Source organism: Heterocephalus glaber, unplaced genomic scaffold (genome assembly GCF_053883595.1).
Source record: "Heterocephalus glaber isolate CG9 unplaced genomic scaffold, H.glaber_assembly_v1.0 deba00000347, whole genome shotgun sequence".
Taxonomy (NCBI): Eukaryota; Metazoa; Chordata; class Mammalia; order Rodentia; family Bathyergidae; genus Heterocephalus; species Heterocephalus glaber.
The window spans coordinates 8,676,934-8,702,151 of NW_028258143.1; the positions used below are offsets into that span (position 1 = coordinate 8,676,934).

The following is a 25,218-nucleotide window of genomic DNA, read 5'->3' on the forward strand; positions in this document are numbered from 1 at the left end:
GCTTCTTGACCCATTCTGCCAGTCTATTTCTTTTGATTGGTGAATTGAGACCATTAACACTGATGGTTATAACTGAAACGTATTGACTTGTCATTGCCATGACTTTTTCTTTTTGTTGGGTTCTCCCCCTTTACATTTACTTTCTTGTCATGCCAGATGGATTCATTCTGCTTTGCTTCCTGGGGTTGTGATCCTCAATGGCTGTTCCTAGAATATTGTGTAAAATTGTTTGGAGTGCTGGTTTGGTATTCACGAAGCTCCTAAGGTGCTCTTTGTCCTGAAAGTATCTTATTTCTCCATCCATTTTGAAAGATAGTTTTGCAGGGTACAGCAATCTGGGTTGGAGACTGTTTTCTTTTAGGGCTTGGAATATGTCACTCCAAGCTCTTCTTGCCCTGATGGTTTGTGTTGAGAAGTCTGCTGTGATTCTGATGGGCTTTCCTTTGTATGTGATTTGTTTCTTTTCTCTAACTGCTTGGAGAACTTTGTTCTTCTGTTGAGTTTCTGGAATCTTAACAATTATATGCCTATGTGTAGATTTTTTTTTGATCAAGGCTATTTGGAGTCCTATATGCCTCACTTATCTGTATGTCAAGCTCTTTTCCCCTGCTTGGGAAGTTTTCTGCCATTATTTCTGTGAAGAGATCTTTTATATCATCTGCATTCTCTCCTATTTCTTCATTGACTCGAGTTAGTCTTATGGTATTCTTCTTCCCATCATCTAGCAGCTGCTGCATTGATTTCTCATTTTCCCTTATAATTTTGAAGCAATTTTTCTTTTCCTGGTCACTAATTGCAATCTTATCTTCTCTATCTGAAATTCTGCCCTCACATTGGCTCATTCTGCTGTGTAGACTTTCAATGGAGTTTTTCATGTCCTGGAAATCTATTTGCATCTGTTTTATGGATTCTATTTTTTTCCTATGTTGGGAGTCCATCATGTTCCTCAGCTCCTCTGTAGATTTATTAATCATGTCTTGCACTAGGGGCACAATTTCTCCTGTTATCTGAGAAATTATTTCTGATTTCATTTTTTCCAGATTCCCTTTTGTTGCCAGTTCAGTGGGTCCAGGTGGTTAAGTATCAGAGTGTTCCATCTCATTTCCCTTTGGGTTTGCTATAGGTGATCTGGAAGTCTCATTTTGAGAGTTATTTATGTGTTTTCTCATTTCAAGTGGGGGGGGCTGTTGGCACCTGCCCGTATTACGTCCTCTGAGCTGGGAGAGGTGGGACAGGGGCGGGGAGCACTGGTAGGGATGGTCCCCCAAAAGCCCTTTCCTGTGGGCTGGGAGCAGTGGGAGGGATGGTGGCCAGGAAGCCCCTTCCTCTGGTCCAGGACCAGTGGGATCGTGGCTCAGAAGACCCTACCTCTGGGCCGGGAGAGGTGTGAGGGATGGTGGCCTGGAAGCCCCTTCCTCTGGGCCAGGAGTGGTGGGACAGAAGTTAGCCCAAAAGTCCTTTCCTCTGGTGTGGGAGCAGTGGGAGGGATGGTGGCTGGAAAGCCCCTTCCTCTGGACCAGGAGCAGTGGGACAGCGGCTCAGAAGCCTCTACCTCTGGGCCAGGAGCAGCCAGACTCAGTACCATGGTCTGGTGGTCCGGTGTCCTCTGCGTCTTTGTCGTGTGGAACCAGGTGGCAGTACAGCGGAGCAGGGGGTGGGGGGTCCAGTGGATTGTTGCCAGGGCACGGGCTGATTTGGCATCTTCCATGCAACTCCTCTGGTGAATACTTTTGATGGTGTTTTTAATCTCCTAGATATCTGTTTGAATCTGTCTCATGGTTTCCATTTATCTCCTATGTTGGGCAATCATGCTTTCCATTTCTTTCTTATGCTGGGCATTCATGGCTTCCAGCATGGTTCTGAGCTCATCATTTTTTTTTAAATCTGTTTCTGTTCTAGAGCCTCTAATCATGTCTTTCACTCTGCTCACCATCTCTGTAGTTGTCTGGGAAATTATTTTTGTTTTGAATTTCTCTAGAGCCTCATTCATCTGTTTTGTTACTTCCTGTGCTATCAGTTCAGGGTGTCCAGGTGGTTGATTATCACAGTTTTCCACCTCATTTCCCTCAGAATTTGCCTTTGGTGGGATGGAAGTCTTGTTTAAATGACTTTTCATTTTTGTTTTTGGTACTGTCCTTGTTTTAATTCCTAGGTTCATACTTCAAAATTGCTTATTGTAAGTATCTTGGTTGCTTGTAGTTAGAACCCTTATGGAATGATTGTTTCTCAGAGGTGTCTTCCAGATATGTCTGGTCTTTAGGTTTTGAGTCTCTAATAACTCTGTGGGTATCTCATTTTCATTATACTGGGAAGGACAACTGATTAGATCAGTCACAACACCTTAGCCCGAGTGGCACAATCGGCAACATCATAGCATCAAGCACAGTTTAGAAAATAACAATTTGTTGTAGTTATTAATCTGTCACCTTTAACTGTGTGAATTAAATCAAAATCAAGGACCAGCCCAACTTATGTTCATAGTGAATAAACTCTTCAGTATAGCAATTTTACCCTTCAGGATGGGGAGTTAGGAGGAGTTGGGCAGCAAGTGATAGATCAGTAGAAGGATAGGGAAAGTTTAGCAGTGAGGCCAGAGGACACAGGAAGATCACGCAAACTCTAGGGAACTGTTGAAGACAAGAGGAAAAGACAGAATGAAAGAATAAAGACGTGAACAGAACAACCTAACAGCAATCGGGAGGCTAGAAACTGTATTTACTTTCCTTTAAAACTAATGACAATCAAGAGAAGGAAAAAGAGAAGAAAAGAAAACGAAAGAAGAAATCCAAATTAGGGACAGAACAGGAACAAAAAGGGAGGTGAAGAATAATGTGGGACAGTGAGAATGAGAGAGTGAGAGAGAGAAAGAAAAAAGAAAAGAACAAAAAAGAAAAATTTCAAGAGTAGAAAAAATTAAAATTTAAAAATAAGAGAAAAATTAATAATTTTGTAAATAACAAATAAAAAATAAAAATGAAGGGCCTCCTTCAGGGTATGTGTCTGCTGTCACAATAGACAATGTGGACAGCAGTGTGCAGATGTAAGTCAGTGAGTCTCAGAAAGCCAGTAGCAGACCCGTGAGATTCATGCAGATTTCTGTCAGCAAGTCCCAAATTGAGCTCCTTGCCCTCCTGCAGGGTTGAACTCCGCAAAGTTCTACTGCAGGTTTCAGCTGCTGTTCCCCTGAAGATAGTCCAGGTTCTGATGGGAGGTGATGATCCCTCCAACTTACCAAGTATGGTGGTCTGGTGTGCCTTTATTGCAGAGATTCTCTTCACTTTTCCAGTGCGCTTCAGTTTTCATCAAGGAGCCTGAGAGAGTCCCTGTTTCTATTGTCACTTCTGCTGTATCTTCTGGAGCTCAGGACAATGGCCTTTATGACCCCCTGTGCCTCGCAAAATCACTCAAGTTTCCAAAATAATAAATTGTGAAGCAAAGATCGTGGTCAAGTCTAAGCCCAACTTCTTCATTGCTATCTTCTTTAAAAACTTTCCAAAGAGTCTCCAGGAGCCAGTGCTCAGAGCAGGGAGGTTCAGTGTCTTTGGTAATATTTCACTTGTCCTGGCTACTCCCTACTGTTCTGATTCCCTTCATGGTTTTCTGCAGCCTATTTGCACTTTGCCAGCTTTCTGGCAGTAGCTGACTTAGAGAAAGTTTATTTTGGCTTACTCTTCTGGACTTGTCATGAGACTAAGGGACATCGAAGCAAGGGTGAGCAGCTCACCTCAGGGCAGCCCAGAAGCAAAGGCCAAGAACCAATGTTTAGAAGATTAAGAAGGTTAACTGGAGGAATGCATGTAAATATTCAGTAAAAAGCTAACGAGAGTTTCCTTGAGACCATCAGACAAATCTTAGTTAAAGGCGTTGCATGGTTATCCCATTCAGAAAATTCACACATAGAGAAAAAGGATCTAAGTAATTTTAGTAGTCAGCCCAATAAAATATCTTGGATAATATAATGCATATATCTGTGCTCTTAATTATTTTAAATTTGTTAAATTAGACAGTTTATCTAACATACAGTCCAAAGTCTCAGATTGGAATGAAAGTAACCAGAGTTAATTTGAATTCATTAAACTTTGTGCAGAAAAAGCTTTTGTATATTAAAAAGGAAGTTACACCAATGTTGTGAGGTCTTTTGGAGACTATGAATGGGCACCCACATCTTTCAGCAACAAAATTTACTCTTACCAAGGCTGGATAAGAATTAAAAGTAAATCAAATGCTAATGAAGCATATGAGATTGTTAGAAATTTTTTTTTGTGGATAGAAAAAATATAGCTGACAGTTTTATGTTAAATAGAGACAATTTCAAATTTACCTTAGATTTGACCCTACAGTTCTGATTTCTACTTCCAACAATCAAACATTTAAAAAATTTGTATGAGTCTTAATATATACATTTATAATCACAACAGCTTTATTTTAATATGCCAGTATAGAAGTTAGGTAGATCAATATGTTACTTGGATTTTGAAATAATATCTTGAGCTGCATACAATTTTAACTGATGTCTTATGGCTTTTCAGACATAGTCACCAAAACTTCATCTTATTTGTTTCTCCTCATCTAGCACAAAATAAACTCAAGAATGTTGAATGAATAAATGAGTGGCTATTGAGTAGAAACAGGATTGGGGAAGGATATTTGTTTTTGTTGTTGTTGGTGGTGGCAGTGGTGGTGTGTGTGAGTGTATATGTGTTTGTCATGTAAATCCATTTCCATGTTTTCTTGAGAACTTACAACAAAAGAGAAGATCCTTAATCTTCTAGAAAGACTTGTTAAGTTGTGTGATTCCATTATTTGTATCACTCACCAGGAAGGACTTTTGTCTTAAGCAAAGACATGATTTTTTGGCTTATCTGTATGTATCAAACAGAATATCCTGTGAATGATTTTGCAGTCATCATAGTAATGGTGTCATCACAAATTTCACCTTTGTAACATAAGGTGGCCTGAAAATTTAGTAATGTGAACGAGCACATTCTTTGAGGTGTACCTTTTCCCAGAAATTCTTTGTGATAGCTTAACCTGATATCATAAACCCACCTATTGAGGTAGAATTCAGATCAGTCATACTGATCTGTTACACTGATCTGATGTACAACTGGCAAGGAGGCTAAGGAAGACAAGAAAGAAGTTGAAACAGAAGAAAGAGGAAATGGATGTGATTGTTAATAGTGTGGACATTCTAGAGATCCTAACTCTATAACCTTGATCATCTCCCATGGCCCCACCTCCCAGGAAGGCCCCAGGTAGTCTTCTGCCAAAGAATCTTGTGCTTGTCTTAAGGCAATTACTTTACCCTATTCTTGGTATTTTAAAATGTATTTATTAAAGATGTATCAAGAGTTGCAAAGATGGGAATGGAGTTTATAGGAGAAAATGAAAAAAATGGAAACAAAATCTATGTAAATTGGAAAGGATGGAAGGGGTGAAGGGAAGGCAGGGGAATGGGGAAAAAAATAAGCACCAAGATAGATTATGTAAAGGTCCACATTCCCAATGATGAATGTCATGATATTGTGTACTTTAAATGTACCAATTAATTAATAATAAAAATTATTAGAATAAAAAAAAGAGTTGCAAAGATAACAAAAAGATTCTCCATATACCCTTCACATTGTTTCTCCTAAAAGTATCATTTTACATACATAGTCATATGGGTCAATCTAAGAAATTAGCATTGCTATAATACTATTAATTAAATCAATGTTTACCTCAGATTTCCCAGTTTTTCTATTAATGTAATTTTTTTCACTTCTAGGAGACATTCCAAAATATCATATTATAGTTAGTTATTATGTCTCCATAGCCTTTTATAATTGGTGATAAATCCCTAGTCTTTTTCTTGTCTTTCTTTACATTGCTGTTTTTGCAGAATATTGACCAAGTGTTTGTAGAATGTACCTGTTATCTATCTATCTATCTATCTATCTATCTATCTATCTATCTATCTATTTATATATTTATTTTTTTAGACAGTGTCTCACTGTGTAGTTCAGGCTGGCCTTGAACTCACCATGTAGCCCAGGCTGACCTCAAATTTGCAGCAATCATCTTGCCTTAGCCTCCCAAGTTCTGGGATTGTAGTCATGTGTCACCACACCTGGCTTGCTTTATCATGTTTAGATAGAGGATATAGATTTGAGGGAAAATGCTTCAGAGATATATGCCCTTAATTCATCTCGTGAAGGCATTCATGATATCAGTTTGTCCAATTATTGGTGATATTAATGTTCATCACTTATTTATGTTGGTAACTTCCAGATTCCTTCATTGTAAATTTACTGTTTTTCCCTTCTCATAGTCTATTCATTAAAAGTGAGTTAATAAATGGGTCACTAAGTTTATTTTCAGTTAACTTAGAGAAAGAAATTAAAATGGAATGAAATTAGGTTCCCAGAAAGACCAGTATTGAAGAACATATTGATGTATTCTAAAATTTATAAGTAAAAATATTTAATTAATAGATGTTTTAAATTGATGCATATGTTATACATATTTTGAAGGAGATACTTTGAGAATATGCCACTACCCAATTTCTCCTTAAATTTTCTTATCAACCTACTTTTGCAGAATTATCACTGCAGGTAATATTTTTTTTCCTCTGGTTGACTTCAAAATTTGTTCATTGTCATTAGTTTTTAGATATTTTCCATATGACATGCCTAGGTGTGGTTTATTGTTTTTTTTTTTTTTAGTATATACTCTGATGTTCTCTATGATTTGTGAATCAATTTGTTATCTCTCTTTAAGGTTAGAAAACTCTGGCCATTAATTATATTTGCAGATATTTCTTCTTCACATCCCTTCTTTTCTATTTCCAATTAATTTTAGTTAGGTATATGCTAGACTGCTTGATATTGTCTCACAGCTCTCAGATACTCTATCCTCTTTTTTATTTTGTTTTTGTTTGTATGATTTCTACTGGTCTATCTTCAGGTTTCCTGGATCCTACTTTTGTTGTATCTGCTGATAGGCCCTTTGATATTCTCCATCTCTGATGAATTTCTAGCATGGTTATTTGATTCTTTCTCCTAAGACTTTTATCTCTGCCGAGATTAGTTGGCTAATCTTTTTCTTTGTTTGTATCAGGGATCGAACTTGGAACCTTGTGCTTGCAAGGCAGGTGGAGGAACCACTGAACTGAATCCCCGGCCCTAGTTGGCTAATCTTGTATATTGTCTATTTTTCCATTATGGACTTGTCTTAGTTATTTTTCTCATTGATGTGCCAAAATACCCAACATCCAAAATTAAAGGAGGAAAAATTTATTTGGCTTATAGTTGATAGAAGTTTCAGTCTATCATTGGCTGGCTCTATGGCAGAGTGGCACATCTAGGCACAAGCCATAACATTCTGAACTTGCCTTCCCCTGACTCATGTACATCTCTTTATGCAAAAGTCATTGAGTTCATCTCTAATGGTTGCCAAAGTGCTAACATTTTCAGCATTGCTGAAAAGTTTAAATCTAAAGTCTCTTCTGAGATGTCAGGCGAACTCAAATGCAAGCCCTGTACAAATGAAAAGAAATTTAAACACTTCTTACATTTAATGGCACAAGACATTTTCATTCTAAAAGTTACAATCACATGTTCACTTTGGCAGCACATATATTAAAAGTTACAAACAGGGGGATAGCAAGGAATGGAAACAAAGCAAGACCAAAATCTTGAAGGGCAGACATTAAAATCTTGCAATTTTACTTCTAGTATCTAAAGCAATCTGTGGCAAGATGTGAACTCTAAAGAGTTTGGGTGGCTCTGTCCCTATGGCACTGCCAGTGGTTGTGGCTCCCACAGCTTCTCTCTTGTGCCAGCTCTTTTTCACCTTTGTATTTTTTTTAGACAACCTATGTTCCTGGCTTTTCTAAACTTCTAGGGTCTCTATTGTACCTTCAGCTTTAACTCACACTGCCCTCTAGGGGCACACTGCCTGGTCTCCCAGGGCTCTTTTCTGAAATCTGGTTGGAAGCCTTCTTGACCCCACAACTCTTGCATTTTTCATGTGCCTAAAACCAGTATCACACAGATGACATCAAGATCTACTGTGAGCTAGAAAAGTAGCCAGGTTTTTTTTTTTTTTTTTTTTTTTTTTTTACTCCTGGCTCTAAGCGTCTAGTGCCTATGAACTATATCTTGAGGAACAACATTTTTAGGCTCCTGCCATTTTGGAACATGGTGTTCTGGGGCTCTCTTTTCAAAGGCAAGTCTTTTACTTTTGTAATTCTGAAGCTGCAAAGAGCTGGTGCTTTTTGTGTTGCCCTCAGGTTATCATTTTTATTTTCCTGTTCTTTTTAAGTAATCAAGATCTCTTCTGTCTATTTTTGTCGTCTATAGCTTTATTGAAGCTTCTTTTCTGTCAAACTCAAAATGTTTTAAATCATTCTGCTGGGCTCTTTGCTCTTGATTCTCAGCATAAATCTGGCTAAAAGCCCCAAATAGTAGCCATGCCAGCATCTCAACATTAGACTGCCTTGAAATTTCTTCTGCCACATTTAATTAGTCTGCCACCTTTATAATCAGTTTCATGCAGTCTCTGGACATGAGCAAAATGCAGACAAACTTTCTGCCAAGACATAACACACGTCATCTGGAGTCCAACAGCCAATGCAGTCCTTCTTCTCAGCAGAAACCTTCTGAGGCTGGTCTTTACTGGCAGCATTTTTATCAGTCTTCTGGTCTTCTAGCCCTGATGAGAATCTCCCATCAAGTACAGCTTCAGTTGTTTCAGCTCTACTTTTTTAGGCAGTATCTCTAAACCTGTCCTAACTCCTCCCTTTGCCACAAGCCAGCTCCAAAGGCTCCTAAACCTTATGGTCAGGTACTGTCACAGCAACGACCCCACTTCTGGTACCAAACTTTGTCTTAGTTTTTGATGTTGTTGTTGCTGAGACAAAATACTCAACACCCAAAGTTAAAGGAGGAAAGGTTTACTTGCCTTATAGTTTGTAGAAGTTTTATTCTATAGTTTGCTGGCTCTAAGGCAGAGTGGCACATAGCAGGGGGGCATTGTAGACAAGAAACAACTTATTGCAGGCATAAGACAACAAAAGCAAATGAGGGATGGCCACAGCTCTTTCTATTCCTTATATCTTATCCAGGCTACTTAGGGCAAGTAGCACTCACACCCTTAACCCTAACACCCTTGATCTTATCATTATACCATGAATCAATCCCAGCACCATACACTGTAGACCTAACCACCTCTATAAAAGCCCCACGTATGACTGCATGAGGGTTTGCGGGGGACATCTAGACAATAGCCATAGCAGGACTTTAACATATTATAAAGTTGTTTGGATTTTAGAGTTTCAATGTCTATTTCAAATCTGGGTATAGTTCTAATGATTACCTTGTATTCTCAGAGTAGGTGTTTTTATAGCCTTTTAAAAATAATTCCTAATCTTTTGTTAAAAGCTAAGCTTCTCATAGGACAGTAAATATTGAGAGCAATATATTTCATTCTTGTAGTCAAGTATACTTCTCCTTCTGGAAGGCCTGTAGTGTGGAATTTGTGCTAAACCTGGCTGGGAATTCAGCTCCACTTGAGATTTGTTGTTGTTACAGTTATCTTCAGTGCTCCCAGCGTTCAAATCCTTACAGTGACTCCACTAATGTTTTGGAAGTAGGCTGCTGTGCCAAGGAGTATTTTCTCAATGTCTAACCTCCATTTTAGTATGATTTTATTTTTGTACTGTGGCCATGTGATAACCACTTTCTCAGCCTAAATATGTCACAGTTTCTTTTACTTGATACTTATTCACATGGTGGTAGGTAGTTGGGAAGAAGAATGTTCTCTGACATTCTGATTAAGCCGCAGGCTTAGTATGGTACTGTGACCCTGGTTCTGTAGATTGCAGCCTTATTCTCACTCTCTTTCCCTCTCCCTCTCTCCATCCCTCTCTCATATTGTTTTCTTTTCTGTTCTGTCCCCAAATTCAAGTCACAGTTTTTGCTGCCCTTCTTCCTATAGATTAAGGCTTTTTTGTAGGAGAAATAGGTATGATGGGTTAAACCAGAGATTTGACAGCAGGTACTGTTTTCTTCAACAACCAGAATCCCAGAAAAGCTTTCTTAAGATTTTCCCTGGTCTTCTCCATGGGAAAGTGTGCTTGAGATCCTTAGTAATTTAGCACTCTCATTCTGGGTCACTCTCATTCTCTAGATTTGTTAACTATTTTTAGGTGCATTGTTCACAGCTAATATAGTATCCAGTGTTGTTTGCCTTAAGTAAGCAAATACTTTGTCCCTGAAGCACTTATCTGTTCAGTCTTTAGGTTTGAATACATTTAAGTTTTTTTCTTATTTCCATTATCATCCAAATACCATTGCAACACAACTGATGATAAAAATAACAACCATCTTTTCTCTTGAGGAATGTTCCTAGAAAATGTGCAGAATATTTAAAGTAAGTTAGTAAATTTTTGTTGATAGGTGGATTGAAAGTAGCCACAATTTAGAAGTCAAGGAGAAAAAGAAAGTTAGAGATGGTGAGAAGATATAACTCTCTTGCTCTTAGCTATGTGAATAGAATTGGCAGAGGGGTTTTAAATAGATTTGGTAGGTGACGAGGGGGAACCTGAAAAAGAAGAAGGTGGCAGTAGTCAAGGTAACCTACTAGTTGATTAACATCCTAGATGGGAGCTTTGGAAATGTGGAGGAGGACATGACACGTGTGAGTATATGAGAAGAGAGTATGTGAGAAGAAGGGAGAGATAATGAGATGAGGCAGCTGCTTGTTTAAGGACTGAAGTTAGTTTTCAGGGAGAGAAAATAGAGTCTAAAGTTGGAGAATGAATAAAGTGATGTGTGCAGCACAAAAAGTCCAGAAAGCCTTCATTCTTTAAAATCAAAAGTAATTGAAATTTCAAATTTGACTCAATAATGAATATTTGAATAAATGCCGTTCTGCTCATCCACAGGAGACAATTAGGTAAGAAGGAAAGGCTTTGATTTATTTCATACATATTAGTAATTTTCAGGAAGAAAATGTAGCCCATAAAATATTTAAAAGAAATGTTTGTGATCTGCTTCTGAGGTCTGGGAATGAGAAAGTTTTGATAAGTTTGAATTGTTTTGTTTAGAAATTTTCATGGTGCCCATGTCTCTTTGTAAAGGTGAATCAATGCCAAGTTAGTATTTCCTCTTTAAAAAGTACCTGTGCAGTACAGAGATCTTGTTCAGAGAAGGTACTCATCAAACAAAACAAAGACACAGACAGAGAGTTCAGCTCAGAGAGGCAAAGAGCTACCATGGTACAAAGTCAAAGCATATTTAAGAAAAGAAAGACCTTAAAATGATCAACTGAAAGAGCTGACAATTTTAAGTAAGTGGAGGAGCGAAGATGTGGGATCTGAAATTAGAAATAGGTATTCTAGAATAGGAGACCCTGTTCTGGGTCAGACCTTTTCCTTAGCCTTTTTGTTATAGGGTTATCTTAAGTTCTACATGAGATGAATTGGTTGCCAGAACCTTCCATGTATCCATTCCAGTTTATTGTATTTTAAAATGTATCTGGGTAACATTACCAAATATTGAATCATTTAATCTCAGTAAATTCTTTTGTCATCATTATGAAGGTCTGAATAAAAGAACTCTTCTAGGTACTATCAAATGTACATGCTGAACGTGAGAATAACCTACCCATAAATCATGGTCAAGGTCATGGTATTAGAGTCAGTACTACAGAGTAGACATTTCTATTGTTGTTTGGCTGCCTACAGCCATCTATCACTCTAAATTTTATAAATGTTTTTGGGGAAATTTCTTCTTTTGATTTGTGGGCAATTTGTGAACAATGTAAGTTATGTGTTCTACATTCTCCTTCCTAAAAGCCAAGTACAGAACTCAAACTGATTGGACTTGCATAGAATCTTGAGCTGACTAATCCCAAAAATAAAATGTTTGAACTCTTTCATTATTATATTTGGACCCTGGAGACAATTGAGTTGCTGAGCTCTCTTAGTTTATGGTTCTACTTATGCCATCTAAAATCCTCAGATTCTAATTTCCCCATTATTCTGCCAGCACATGATATCTGTCTAATAAATTATCTTTTTGAATTTACTTAAATTTATCTGTTTGATATTTGAACTCTGCAAATGTAACTGAACAAAACTATATAGCTGGCCTCTAAATCTTCAGAAGGGGCATCTTGTATTATATTTCATAATGTAGAAAGCTGAGACAGAAGGGGAGGGGGGGAGGGAGGGAGGGAGAGAGAGAAGAGAGAAGAAACAATTTTGTTTCTTTTTGGTACTGTGGATACTCCTTGCTAGACTCTGAAGATTTGGCCCACCTTTCTTTTGTTGTCAGCTTGTGGAATCAGGTGCTTAAAATATTATCTGGGCAGATGCAATAAACATTAGTTTCCATCCACATAACATCGGTTAAATAGAGAAAGATTGAGCCAAATTAGGAAGAACATGGGAAGAAATTATGCAATGGGAAATACAGATCCAAGTTATGAGAATAGGGGCTATAAAGGGTTCACAAGTGATGTACAAATCTAAGGTACACCATCTGAACACTGAAGAATGAGTATGCAGGCATAGGAGCATACTTTGAAGTGTGTTTCTTCTATTTGAATCCATGCTCCTCCACTTATTAGCACTGTGACCTAGGAAGTTACATAAACTTATTTCTCAGATGTTAAAAAAGTAATCATAATACCTACTTTACAAGTATTTGTAAGGGTTAAATGAACAATTGCAAATTCAGTCCTTAGAGCAGTGCCTGGGGCATAATAAATGCTTAATAAATATTAAATATTAAAAAGTTTGGTAAATACAAAAGAGGCTCCGAAGTGAACTTCTGTTCACTGTTTAGGCTGTTTACACAGAGTGTGAATAGGAGCAATGAAGAGCCTTTAGCTGAAATCAGAAGTAAGTGGTGAAATCCATGAATGTTTGCCTTCCACATTTACTCCTGAATTTGGAGACATAGATGTGCCATAGTATACTTTGAAGGAAAACTCACTGAACCCACATGAAAGAAACCTCTAGGTGTTGTTCTTGTTATTTTTCCTTCTATTTTACAAAATTCTGCTCCACTATAGTGGCAGGAAAATCTTTAACCTTGTTTCCTCATCTGTAAAATAGACAAAATGACACAGTGTATCTATATGAGAGAATTTTGCAACATTATAGAAAATTTATATTATTCAGAACTCTCAGTTGTGAGTGAAAGAAATTTAATTCAAACAAGCTATTTGATTGATGAAACTGAACAACCATTGGATGTTTCATAGGACTGAAGAGCAAACTGTAGGAACCTGTTCCTAAGAGGCTAGAATCAGGTATTCAAAATAACTTGAAGCCCTTATTCCCTCTACACTAAGGCTACTTCGTGTCACAACTCCAGAGGGCACTGTTTGCCTGGTATTCTAGGGATTAAAACCTGGTAGACTACATGGAAGAGTACAGGGAAAATGGTGCTTTTTGGAGATGTGACATGGCCTTATCTCTGCTTAATTTTGCCTCTCTTGTGACATACTATAATCTGTATTGGGTAGGTTTTCTTCCAAATGCAGGGAAATGTGGCCACAAGGAGTAGTAATTTCTATCCTTTCAGTACTCTAATAGAAAGAAAAATAAAATCTTTCCTTTTAGTTCAAGCAGGAAATTCTCAAGAAGGATTCAGATTAGCCTGAACTGTGTATTTTGCATATTTCTGAATGACTGTGGCCTGGGGCTGGGACTTTCTGATTGGATGAACCTGGGTCATGCACTTGTCCCTGTGAGTATGCATTTGGTGATGATGGTGATGGTGGTGGCAGCATGTAACACTGAAAGCCCCTTCGATCGTGGGGAGTATAAAAGGGTTTCTGTTATCTAAAGAGATATGAAAAACAAGTAAATGCTAATATAGTCCACTGTAAATAAATTCATTGTTTTCTGATGTTTGAGAATATTCACTAATCTACATTCCAACATTATTGTGAAACACAGGTTGTGCAGTGGCTTTAGTTAGATGCCTGTGATATGTACTAAGCCTAGATTTTCCTATTGGGAAAATAAACTTGGTGAATTAAAATATCTTACCACAGCTGCATGATGTTTCCCATTACCTTTTTGGAGCACTGTAATACCATAGTGAATGGGATATTACTTTTCTATATACTACCATCATGTAAACATGCATTAAAAATCCTTTAAAAAGGTGGTAACAATCTGTTTCTAAAAGAGAAATAGTGAAAGTAGGAATTCAAAGAGCATTCATTTGCTTGCTAAGTCTTCTGTGTGTGCTCACAAATACAAATATCTTGTGGCTTCAGGAAAGAGACAAGTATTTATCAGATGTACTTGGTGAGGGACATAAACAAATAGTACTGGGGCTATGGAGAAGTTATGTGGATATGTTTCTGAAAATCTGAACAAGAGTATTATTCAGTGAGCAAAAGACTGCCTGGGAGCCCTTTGAGGGCTGACTAGAAAGGAGATATACATACATATACATACATATATATTAGTATATGTGAACATTGAAAGTGAACTGGTGGTCAATTGAAGTATAACAATAATAAAAAGAGCACTCTTTCCCTCCTAAGTTTCTTTACTTATTATGTCTATTATAAAGACTATTTTTTTTAGTTTCTATATAACCTTATTGAAAATTTAGCCTTTCATTTTGTTTATGTCCAGAATTTTTGTTGTTGTTTTATCCCCACTTTACAGGTAAGAAAGGAAACCAGGGCACAGAGAAGTTACATAGCTTAACCAAGCTTGTAGAGCTGTTTAATTGCATAGCCAGCATAAGCATCAGGACAGGTCTACTCTCACATACATGGTCTTAAGTATTCCTCCTTGCTGTGTCCTCAGTAAGTTCAAGGTAAATGATTGGAATCTAGTGCTTGGTCAAATTTCCCTTTTGCAAGAGACTTTTTAATGTGATAAGATGTTTATATTTATCCATTTATTAAATGTAGGACAAGATTATATGTCTTGGAACACACTGTGTCCTGAGTACAGAGTTATAACTATCTCATTAACTTACTAGCTGTATGAATCTAGCTATACCTCTTAGATTCTTCATTTTAAACAAAGGAAACATGCTCTCTACTTGACATGCCTCAAAAACTTATTGGAAGAAAAAGAGATGCATGGAAAATGTCAGTTGAGAGAGCATTATGAAAATTTGGCATCATTAAAATGAAACAAATTAAAACCAACTTCAGCTTCTCATGATCTTTTTTTGTCTCTTCTTTCTGGTTTTATCTTGTCTAATTTAGATCATAAACTCTCTGGTCTGAAGATGTCTCTTTCTATGGAGTACAATGACTGGTGTCACTACTTAATAAAAACAAAAGCACCAGCAAAAGGTTTAATGATAAAGCCATAGACCTATGATAAAAGTTATTTTAATTTGCAACTTTAGGTACTTATGGCAAAGTTAAATGCATGGATTTCTTTATTTCCTTAAATGCAATATAATGTAGTAATTCAGAGAGTGTAGTCCAGAGTCAGATTTCTTAAATAACAGTTCTGGTGTGGCCTCTTAACAATTATATGGTGTTTCAAACACACTATATTTCTTAGATATTAAGAAACACCATATTGTACATTTTCCCATGTTAGAAATTGAGATAAAACAATAAATGACATTTTATGATCGCCACTGGCCACTGGCAGCTGAGATGTAGTTGGTATCACCTGATCTTATGGACACCTGATCTCATGGACACATGTGTTCACAGTTGTCATCACTTCACCTGAGTTACAGGCTTTGTTGTTACTGCACATTCTGAGTTAATTCGCTGTTTCAATCAGATTCAGAGAGATTTACAATACATTGGGCTTTAAGATAAAATGTTGTTATATATGCAAAAGCAAAGTAGTGAGTTTCAACTTGATATTTGTGAAACAAATATTTGACCTTGGAAGAAAGATCATTATGCCAAATTTTCTTGCAAAGGAAAAAATGTTTTATGGCATCTAAAAAAGAAAGATACCTATAAGTAGTTGATATTACATTACATTTTGTTACTGAGGTACAGAAAAAGCAATGTTTTCAACCAAGCTATACAACTGAAGTAAGTGAAATTCCAAATTCCTTTGAAAGATTTCTTTTTACTTTTTTGGTACCAGGGATTGAATTTGGGTCCTCGTGCTTGCGCAGCAGGCGGCAGAACCACTGAACTAAATCCCCCGCCCTCCATTGAAAGAGATTAGAAGAAATTGCAAAACCGTGAGACAGACTAATATAATATGAGAATTCTTTCAACAAGTATAAAATAAAAACTCAAAGTGACAGTAAATCACTACATCACAGTTAATTTGGTAGCATTCCTCCCTTTTCATTTGTATATTTTAACAATTCATAATGTGCTGATGGCCTCATAGGGGTGATGAAATACTAAACATACCTCATACGATGTGTGAGAATTGTATGAAATGTCAGTAAATTGTTATTACTTTGCATGACATGTAGAATGTATGTAATGCTTGCTAAACATTTTGTCATTAAATTACAAAGGTCTTTCATCTTCATATCTGCTTGTAACAGTTTAATGGGGATTGGAAACAAGTGGAATATGCTCCATTTGAAAATGCAATGTAGTTTTGTGATCTCTGGGAGATCAGGAGAAAGTTTAATATGTGACATTAAGCCAAGAATTGCTCAAGTCAAAGGGGTGAGTGAAGTAAAAGACTTCACAGTATGCTCAGTAGTGGATGACTTCCCTGCCTTTGACTGGAAGTTGTTCTTTTGCTACCTTAAGAAATGGCTACCCAGTGATATGATAGACACAGCTTCAGCTGTTTCCTTAGTCATGAAAATTGGAGGTATTTCTGTACACCTGTTTGGTATTTTATTCAAAGAGTGCTGTGTTAATTTCAGTGTATCACTTCACAAAAAATCCATAGTTTTAGCATTTGTGATTTTCACCGCTTATTTGAAGGTGCAAGGATAAGAATTGTATTGAAAAGTTCTCAAGTAAACAAATGTGTATCTGAACTCAGTGAATTTACACAATGTTCAAGTACAAAACTGAATTCAAACTTTGAATTTTCATTTTCATTTAACTAGTGTTACATTCCTGAAAATATGAAAGAAAAACTTTATAAAAGATATGAGTGATGCCTATTTATTTCACTTAAGAGGATGGCCTAAATATGCATCCATTTAGCTATGTGTCTCTAGTTTCTCATTCTTTATGGCTGAGTAGTACTCCATTTTATAAAAAAAACACATCTTCTTTATCCGGTTTCCAGTTGATGGGCACTTAGGCTGTTTAGCTATTACGATCTGTGCCGCTATAAATGTGGGTGCACATATATCACTGTGGTATGATTCTTTTATTTCTTTTGGGAAGATACCCAGCAGGGGAATAGCTGAGTCAAATGAGAAAAGAAAAAAAATGGAAACAAAGTCTATGTAAATTGGGAAGGGAGGAGGGGGTGAAGGGAGCACAGGTAATGGGGAAAAAATGAGAACCAAGATACATCACGTACAGGTACAAGCACCCAATGATAAATGTAAATGTATTGTATACCTAAATGTACCTATAAAAGAATTTAAGCAAGCAAAAAAAAAAGTTATGTGATGCTAATTGAGCTGTGATAGTTTTTTATGGATCAATTTTCTGGCTTGAAAATCAACATTTTGGGATACTTCCCCAAAAATGCCTCTTACATCGTGTTTGAGTTTCTTTATAAATCAATTTTTCTAACAAATTTAAGTTTTGACCTCTGAAACACCCACTTGAATATATTTGACCTTTATTAATCACAATGACTACAGAAAATTTTATCAAGAATATATCCTACACACTCCCACATATATTTTAAGTAACCATAAAACTAAAGATTATATGTACTTGACCCTTTCCTATTATTTCAAGTGTGCAACAATAATAACAAGACATGATATTTGGGGCTATAGGAGTGAAAACTCTCTTCAAGCCAGAGGAATTATGGGAATGTCAGTCCAAACATAATTGTAGCTTTATTCATTTAGCCAAATAGGGTTTTTTGGGGGTAATATAATTTTAAGTACATACTCCAATTTCTTTTTTGGATTTGAAACTATCCAACAGAAATGCCTTGGATATTGAGTACCGTAATAACTGTCTTATGAAACGATTGCTCTAGTAATCAAACTACCACTCATAATTCAATGTCTCTGGACTACTGGAATTTGTGTATCATTGTAAATTAACTTGCTATTATCACTCATTACTATTATTAAGTTATTCTTAGGAAAGGTAAGGAGGAAAAAATGTTGCCTGTGTGCTTCTTTGTTAAGAAATTTGTTTCTTGAATTTGTACCCTAATATCCAAGTAAGGAACACTCTTTTTAGTATAAGCCACTTTTTATGGTTTGAATGTGCCCTTCCCACCCTGAGAGTTCATTTAGAAACTTAATTTCCAATGCAACAGTTTTGAGAACTGGGAACTTTAATAAATTTTTATTGTGAGAGTGGGTTTGTTATCATAGGAGAGGATTTATTGTAAGACCCAGATGAGACTTAGCACAAGTAACGCCATCCTGTTACAGGCCCTCCATCTTGTCCCTGTGGGTTTCGGTTTCACTACAGGACACAGAGTTCCCAGAATGTACTTGTTTATCTGTTAAGACACCATGGAATGTACCATTGTTTCTGTGTAAGGAACATCCTGTTTGCTAAGCAAAGAACATCTGCAACCCCCCCCCCCCAAACCGTCCCCTAACCACAAAAATTCTGCTTCTGTAGTTCTGCTTGCTAAGCACCCCTGCAGCCCCTATAAAACCTTCCAACCCCCTGAGCTCGGGCCCCCTCTCTAAGCTTGTTTGCTTGGAGGGTGCCATCTGGTCAGACTAATAAAAGTCTGTTTTAGTTTTCCAACTTATCCAGTGTGTTCTCTCCCAGGTGTTCTTCACTGCAGTCAGCTCCTCAGAGCGTTTGGTAAGGCCCTCGGTCTTACATTTATTATAAAAGTGGATTTACTCCTCTCTTAATACTCCCTTTTTCTCTTCTATATGTACATGTTGCCTCCTTCACCATGTGATGATTTCTACTCTGTCATGATGCAGCAGGATCTTCACTGTGTGTGGGCGCTCAACGATCTTGGGCTTCCCAGCCTCCAGAACTATGAGACAAATAAACTGCTATCACTTACAATTTACCTCTGTGTCAGTCAGCTTTCCATCAAGATGATGAGATACTCAAAATAAATAATTTATAAAGATCAGATAAATAACAGAGTAATGAACATGACTACTGAACATAATTAAAATCTTCAAATTGATACTGAATTTCTATCAAGATGGAAAAACATTTTTCCCATCCTTTTGTTTGTAAATTTAGAATTTCAGGTTTTTCTAAAATTTCCTAAATTCCATATTCTACTTTTTCCGAAGCAAGAAAATCTTTGCTACAATTACAATTTTGTACTAATTAATGATGATGGAACTGTACAATGTTACCTTTCATGGTTTTCTACTTGGTGTGTAGTACTTTGAGTAATGTTAAATAAATCACAGACTGAAAGGAATGTTAAGAAAACAACAATTCAAGTGTTTTATTTTCTCTGTATTTGATAGTTTGCTCTATTTTTGGAAGTCTCTTTTAAGTTCTGGGAGTATAAAACAATTACCTTTCAAACTACCGAAGTGCAACCTGAATGTAGTTAAAACCTCATCTGGCTTCTGGGGTGTAAATTAACCTTGTCCACAAGCCATCAGGAACATTTAGTGTTCTTAATTTTTGAATCATCAACATTCCAAAATTTGGCTAAATGTAATGAAAGATAAGCAACATGGTAAAAATGTTCAAATGCAGTTAAGAAACTGTGTTATTTTAAATTTAATCACAATGTGCAGTGTTTTTTTTTCTGATCCCTTATCAGTTTAGGCATTAATTCTTCAGAAGAACACTCTAATAATACAAGGAATCAGTCCCACCCACTTCTGCTGTCGCTTCAAATGCACAAGCTTTGACAAGAAACCCAGCAACTCTAAACTTCTTCCCCTATCAGCCCAGCGTGGCAGAGTGATCTGCTGGGAAGGAGGCAGGAATAGCACAGCACAGCAGGAAGGCAGGTCTGGTTCCAAGGCTCTGCCACATGAATGTCCCACCAAGATAATTTCCAGGTGGAATCTTTCAATCCATACATGGTGTTGACAGAGAAATAAAGATATAGTTAGCTCTTCGCCTATGAAGTCATGTTTAAAATCATGTTTTTCCCCCTCCTTCCTCCTTGCTTTTCCTTTATTTCCCTTTCTCTCCTTTTATTTTCCTTTATTTCCATTCTTTGTCTCTATTTTTGATCTCTTTTTTAAATCTCCATTTTCAGCTGTCCTTTTTTCCATACCCTCGTATTCAGCCTTCTTCATAATTCACATTTATGACACATCAAAATATAAACACATAATCTCAGTTCATCTTTAGCCTTGACCTCTCTTTAAATCCATCATTCCTAACTCCCTGCTGTACACTTGCAGCTATAGTTTTAAAAATACACCTGTTTTCTGTTTTCTTGAATTTTTTAAATTCACCTGTTTTCTGTTGAAGTTTCCTTTCCCCTATTCCTTGAACCAACTCATGTTCTTTTCTTTCCAATTTCAGTGAATCTTTTCACCATTTTTTCAGTTATCTTGGTCTTAAATCATGCAGTAATGTTTGAACTCTCTCTTGCCTTCTCTTCCTATGTACAGTCAGGCAAGAGTCCCCTTGACTCCACTTTTGTCACATTCTTAGATGTTTTAATTTTTATTTCTAATATTAATGTAGTAGTAGATCTTTATCATCATTCCTTTTGATGTTCATCTCCTTACAAACACATCTGTCAGACTATTGTCAAGTTGTCTGTGCACATAAGATCTTTATGATACCATAATAATAATTTTATGTGCTTATAAAAATTTTTATGAGGGCCAGAAACAGGCAAGATAATCAGAGAGAATAGTAAAGTGGAGGACATATGATATTAGATATCAATATATACTATAAATCATTTACATTACAAGGTATCAAATGTAAATTCAGATTATGTGGCACTTTAAAAGAACAGACAAATAGACTTGTAATAGAGAAAAAAGTTGCAATGCAGTGAGAAGTTGGTATGATACGAGAATTCTTTCAGCAAGTAGAGAAATAACAGATTCCAGAAATGGATCCATATATATAGTCTTTTAATTTACAAAAAGATAATGCTTTAGTGCATCAGTATTTATTTCAATAAATTTATTTTCAATAAATACTGATGAGTCAATTAGATATTCATGTGGAAAAAATTGAAATTTTGACATCTCTCATATCACATGTAAAAATCAATTCTATATGGAACTTGGAGATAAATGTGAAAGATAAAACAGCCAACACACAGATCATTAGCTGAAAGGCAAAATATTCATAAGCCAAACGGCATTACAATTAAGAATCATAAACAAGTGAAAATTCAAACTGCAGAGTGGAAGATATTTGTAAGTACATCTAACTGACAAAATAATATGGAATATATAAAGAACTACAAAGTAATTAGCAAAGCAGGGAAATATTATGGAAAAATGGGCAAAAAACTTTAACAGCTACTGAGTAAAAGAAAATCTACAAATGACCCAGTAAATATCTGTAAAGCACTGAATCTTTTCAGAGAGTAAGGATCTACAAACTAAACCCTTAATAAAATGCTACCACACATCCACTAGGATGGCTAATATTTTAAGACTCCAAATAATACCTGTGCTGGGAAAGACATGGAACAGGTAAGATGCTTATGATTTAGCAGAAATACTTAAATTCTGGCAGAAACAGAATTTTTTATCATTGCTTTGAAATATTGTTTGGCTTTTATCTAACTAAAGTTGAATATACATATCCTATGACCTGACGATTCAATTTGTAGGCAAATACTCAACACATACAGGAAAATGTTCATAGTAAAGATTATATACAGAAAATGCATTATAGTATTATTCATAATAGTCAAAAATTGAAACTGCTGCACTGTCTATCAATAGTGGAATAAAACATATTTTTTAACATGTACACACAGCATCAGTGCTTTTTGAAAGCTTAACTTCCACACACACTGAATTTGTACTATCTTGTTTCTCTGTAATCTCCTATGCTTCATGAACCTATTGAAAGTCCATGTCCATGGGGCACCACAAGTTCTATATGCAAGTGGAGTAGATATACACTTCATCAATTTCCTTTGCTCACACGTGCTTCTTTATTTGTTGCACTTCACTTACAAAATAGAAATTCAAAGATAGCAACAGTAGGGCTAAGCATGGCCATTCTGAGTGAGGGAAGTCCCCAGAAAGGTAGGTTTTCATGTCAATTATACTTCAATAAAAATTTCTTTAAAATAAAAATAAGTATTCTTCAAAATTCCTTTATTTCTAGCAAATTAAATCAAATTACTTCAGAAAAAATAATTTTAAAACTTGTGGTCTCAACTCCCATTCTCTCCTCCCTTAATCCCCTCTGCACATGAACTAATCCTCTTCCTCCAATATTGAACCACTTCAAAACCTGAGAGTCATCCTTTATCTATTTCTTAGTTTCTCACTGCAGGTTTGGTGCTCTACTTTCCAAATGTATTACAGATTGAGCTTTGTATTTATCTGAAATACTTGGGATCAAAAGTATTTCAGATTTTGGGATTTTTTAACAGATTTTGGAATACTTGTATATACATCATGAGATATCTTGGAGGTAGGATCTAAGGCTTAACATGAAATTTATTTGTGTTTTACATATACTTTATAAAAATAACCTGAAGGTAATTTTATACAATTATTAGTGCACCTGTATTTTGACTGTGATCTGTCACATTAGGTCAAGTGTGAAATTATCCTCTTGTATGTCAGGGTGGTGCTAAAAAGTTTTGGATTTTGGAGAATTTATTATTTTAGGTTTTTAGATTAAGGATGCTCAACCTGCACAATTAAATTCATTTTTCATATAAATAGATTGCTATAACTTAAGTCCCATGGTATTTAAACTCCATCAATAAGCACCTAACCTCTTAAGCCAGCTGAATGATATGAGCAAATACAAAGTCAATACCAAACATCCTGGGTTTGAGGAGCTTCCCTTTACTCATCACCCAGAGCCCTCCATAAATATTCTTCAAGCAGTAGTCAGAGCATCCTTCACAAAATGTTGATCACCTCTGCTCAGATTCTACAGAAGTTTCCCACATTATTGAGAATAAATTCTAGATCATTCTGGAACATGAGGTCCTCCCCACACACCTTCATCCTTTCCCCCACCCCTGCTCACTCACTTCACCCTACCCCTGCACCCACAGGACAGATCCATGGCTTTTGTGTTTGCTTTTTTTCTCTGTTGCATGGGTTTATTCTTGTTGTAAGGACTCAGGTAAAAAGTCCCCTGGTCAGAAAATATTTTACTGTCTGCAAAATATAAAAGTATCTTTCCTTCATTACTTGTGTTCCTCATTATGGCATCAGATTATTCCTCTCCTACCACTTACCAGCACCTGCAATGATTGGGTTGATGAATTTGTTCACCTAATAGTTACAGGTCCTCCCTACTAGAATGTAAACTCCAGGGTGTTTTGTTTGTGATTGTATCCTGAGGCCTAGAACAATATCCAACTCAGGGTACATGCTTTAAAATATTACATCTTATCACTCTTCTGGCAAGGTGATTGAAAGGCTTCCTTTCTCAACTGGTTGTTTTGGATTTCTTCTTTTAAGTCATTAAGTCTCATTACCAAGCAGCAGAGTATTGTTTTGGTGAGAGAATATTGAAAGGCATGTGGGCAGGAAACTAGAGCTAAGAAGTAGGGCTGAGATACAGTAAGATAAGTACATTTTGGAAAGAAATTTTTCTTCTGGGAAGAAATTTTTGTACTCTGGAGATTTCTTTTATGTGAGAACACTCCTTCTCAGAAAACATCAAAATCTACAAGACTTATGAGACATTAATCATATTTTGTGGAGGGGAGGATGGTTCTACCTTGTGCTGATGTGAGGCTCCTGAGTAAAGTAAGTATGGGAGCCTCAACAGCCTGTTTCAGATTACACCTGTTATCAAATCAGTATGGATTGCTAACTTTGGCTAAAAAAACATAACAAACAAAAGCAACTTCTGATTTCTTCAACTATTCCATTTGTTTGTGTTATCATTCACAAATATCTCTTTCTAGGCAGCCTACCATGGGAAAAGTCTCAGTGGGTGAAAGCAAGGGTGATGGAATCTGACTCCTTTTAAACCTCAGTTCTGCCTCTTCCAAGCTGTGTGAACTTTGACAAGTTCCTTAGTCCAAAGAGGTATGATAATACTACTTTTTGCTTTCTTATCATTTGCTGTGATGGTTCAATAAGATAATGCATTTACAAGTGACCAACAACATATGTACTCCCTAAATGTTAGTTTGTACACTTCTTACTTCAAGAGCCAAACATTTTGTGGACAGGGTCTCAGATGAAATTACATCTCTTATAATTTTAAATCCCATGGAGGAATCCTGAAAAATTGCTTTTGAGGCTAATATTAACAAATATTTGTAGGGAAATCTAGGATTCAAACGTTAGGACTTAAAATAATTTCTTCTCCACAATAACAACTCTTTTAAAATGATTTATATCATATTGTCATTTGATTGAGTTTATACCTTTCCCAATTTCCTTCTCAAAAAGAATATCGTTCATAAAGTCTTTTCCTATGCCAATGTCTTCAAGAGTTCTACCTAACTTATCTTCCAGCAAGTTTAGTGTTTCTGTTTTAATATTTAGATCTTTAATCTACTTCAATCTTAGTTTAGTGTATGGTGATAAATATGGGTCTAGTTTTAATCTTTGGCAGGTTGAAATCCATTTTTTCCAACACCATTCATTAAATAGGCTATCTTTCCTCCAGTGAGGGTAGTTGGCTCCTTTTTCAAAGATGAAGTGGCTGAGTAGGTCTGGAGTTGTTTCTGCATCTTCTAATCTATTCCACTGATCCTCAGGTCTGTTTCTTTGCCGGTACCATGCTGTTTTTGTCACAGTAGCTTTGTAGTATAGTTAACTCTTAAGTGAAATAAATAGGACACACATGTGTAAATACCTAATACTTTCTCTGGTGTGAGAAGCTGAAAGTGTAAGTAAGGATTAAAATGATTAAAATGAGTAATTGATAATTTGAAATAGGAAGAAAAGGTCCAAAGGCATAGGGGAAGTGGGAGGGGAAAGGGAAAGGAAAGAAGGGAAAGGAAAAATTATGAGAAAAGGAAAAAATGGAAACAAAGTTTTTGTAAACAGGGAAGGGTGGAGG

The 25,218-nt window shown here is 36.3% G+C and overlaps 1 protein-coding gene across 6 annotated transcripts in view; it reads left to right on the forward strand.

The window, feature by feature from the left end:
- LOC110343870 (uncharacterized) overlaps positions 1-25,218 on the forward strand; it is a 217,266-nt gene that overhangs the window by 124,617 nt on the left and 67,431 nt on the right. For 4 of the 6 annotated variants that reach the window (XR_015445980.1, XR_015445979.1, XR_015445978.1 and 1 more), the window contains exon 3: positions 24,110-24,233. The exons of the other annotated variants lie outside the window; for them this stretch is intronic. Coding sequence is in view for 1 of the 4 variants with exons in the window: in XM_087197640.1 (XP_087053766.1) it covers positions 24,110-24,174 (65 nt within the window). In the remaining 3 variants the exon portion in view is untranslated. The remainder of the gene's footprint in view (positions 1-24,109; positions 24,234-25,218) is intronic. 6 annotated transcript variants of the gene reach the window in all.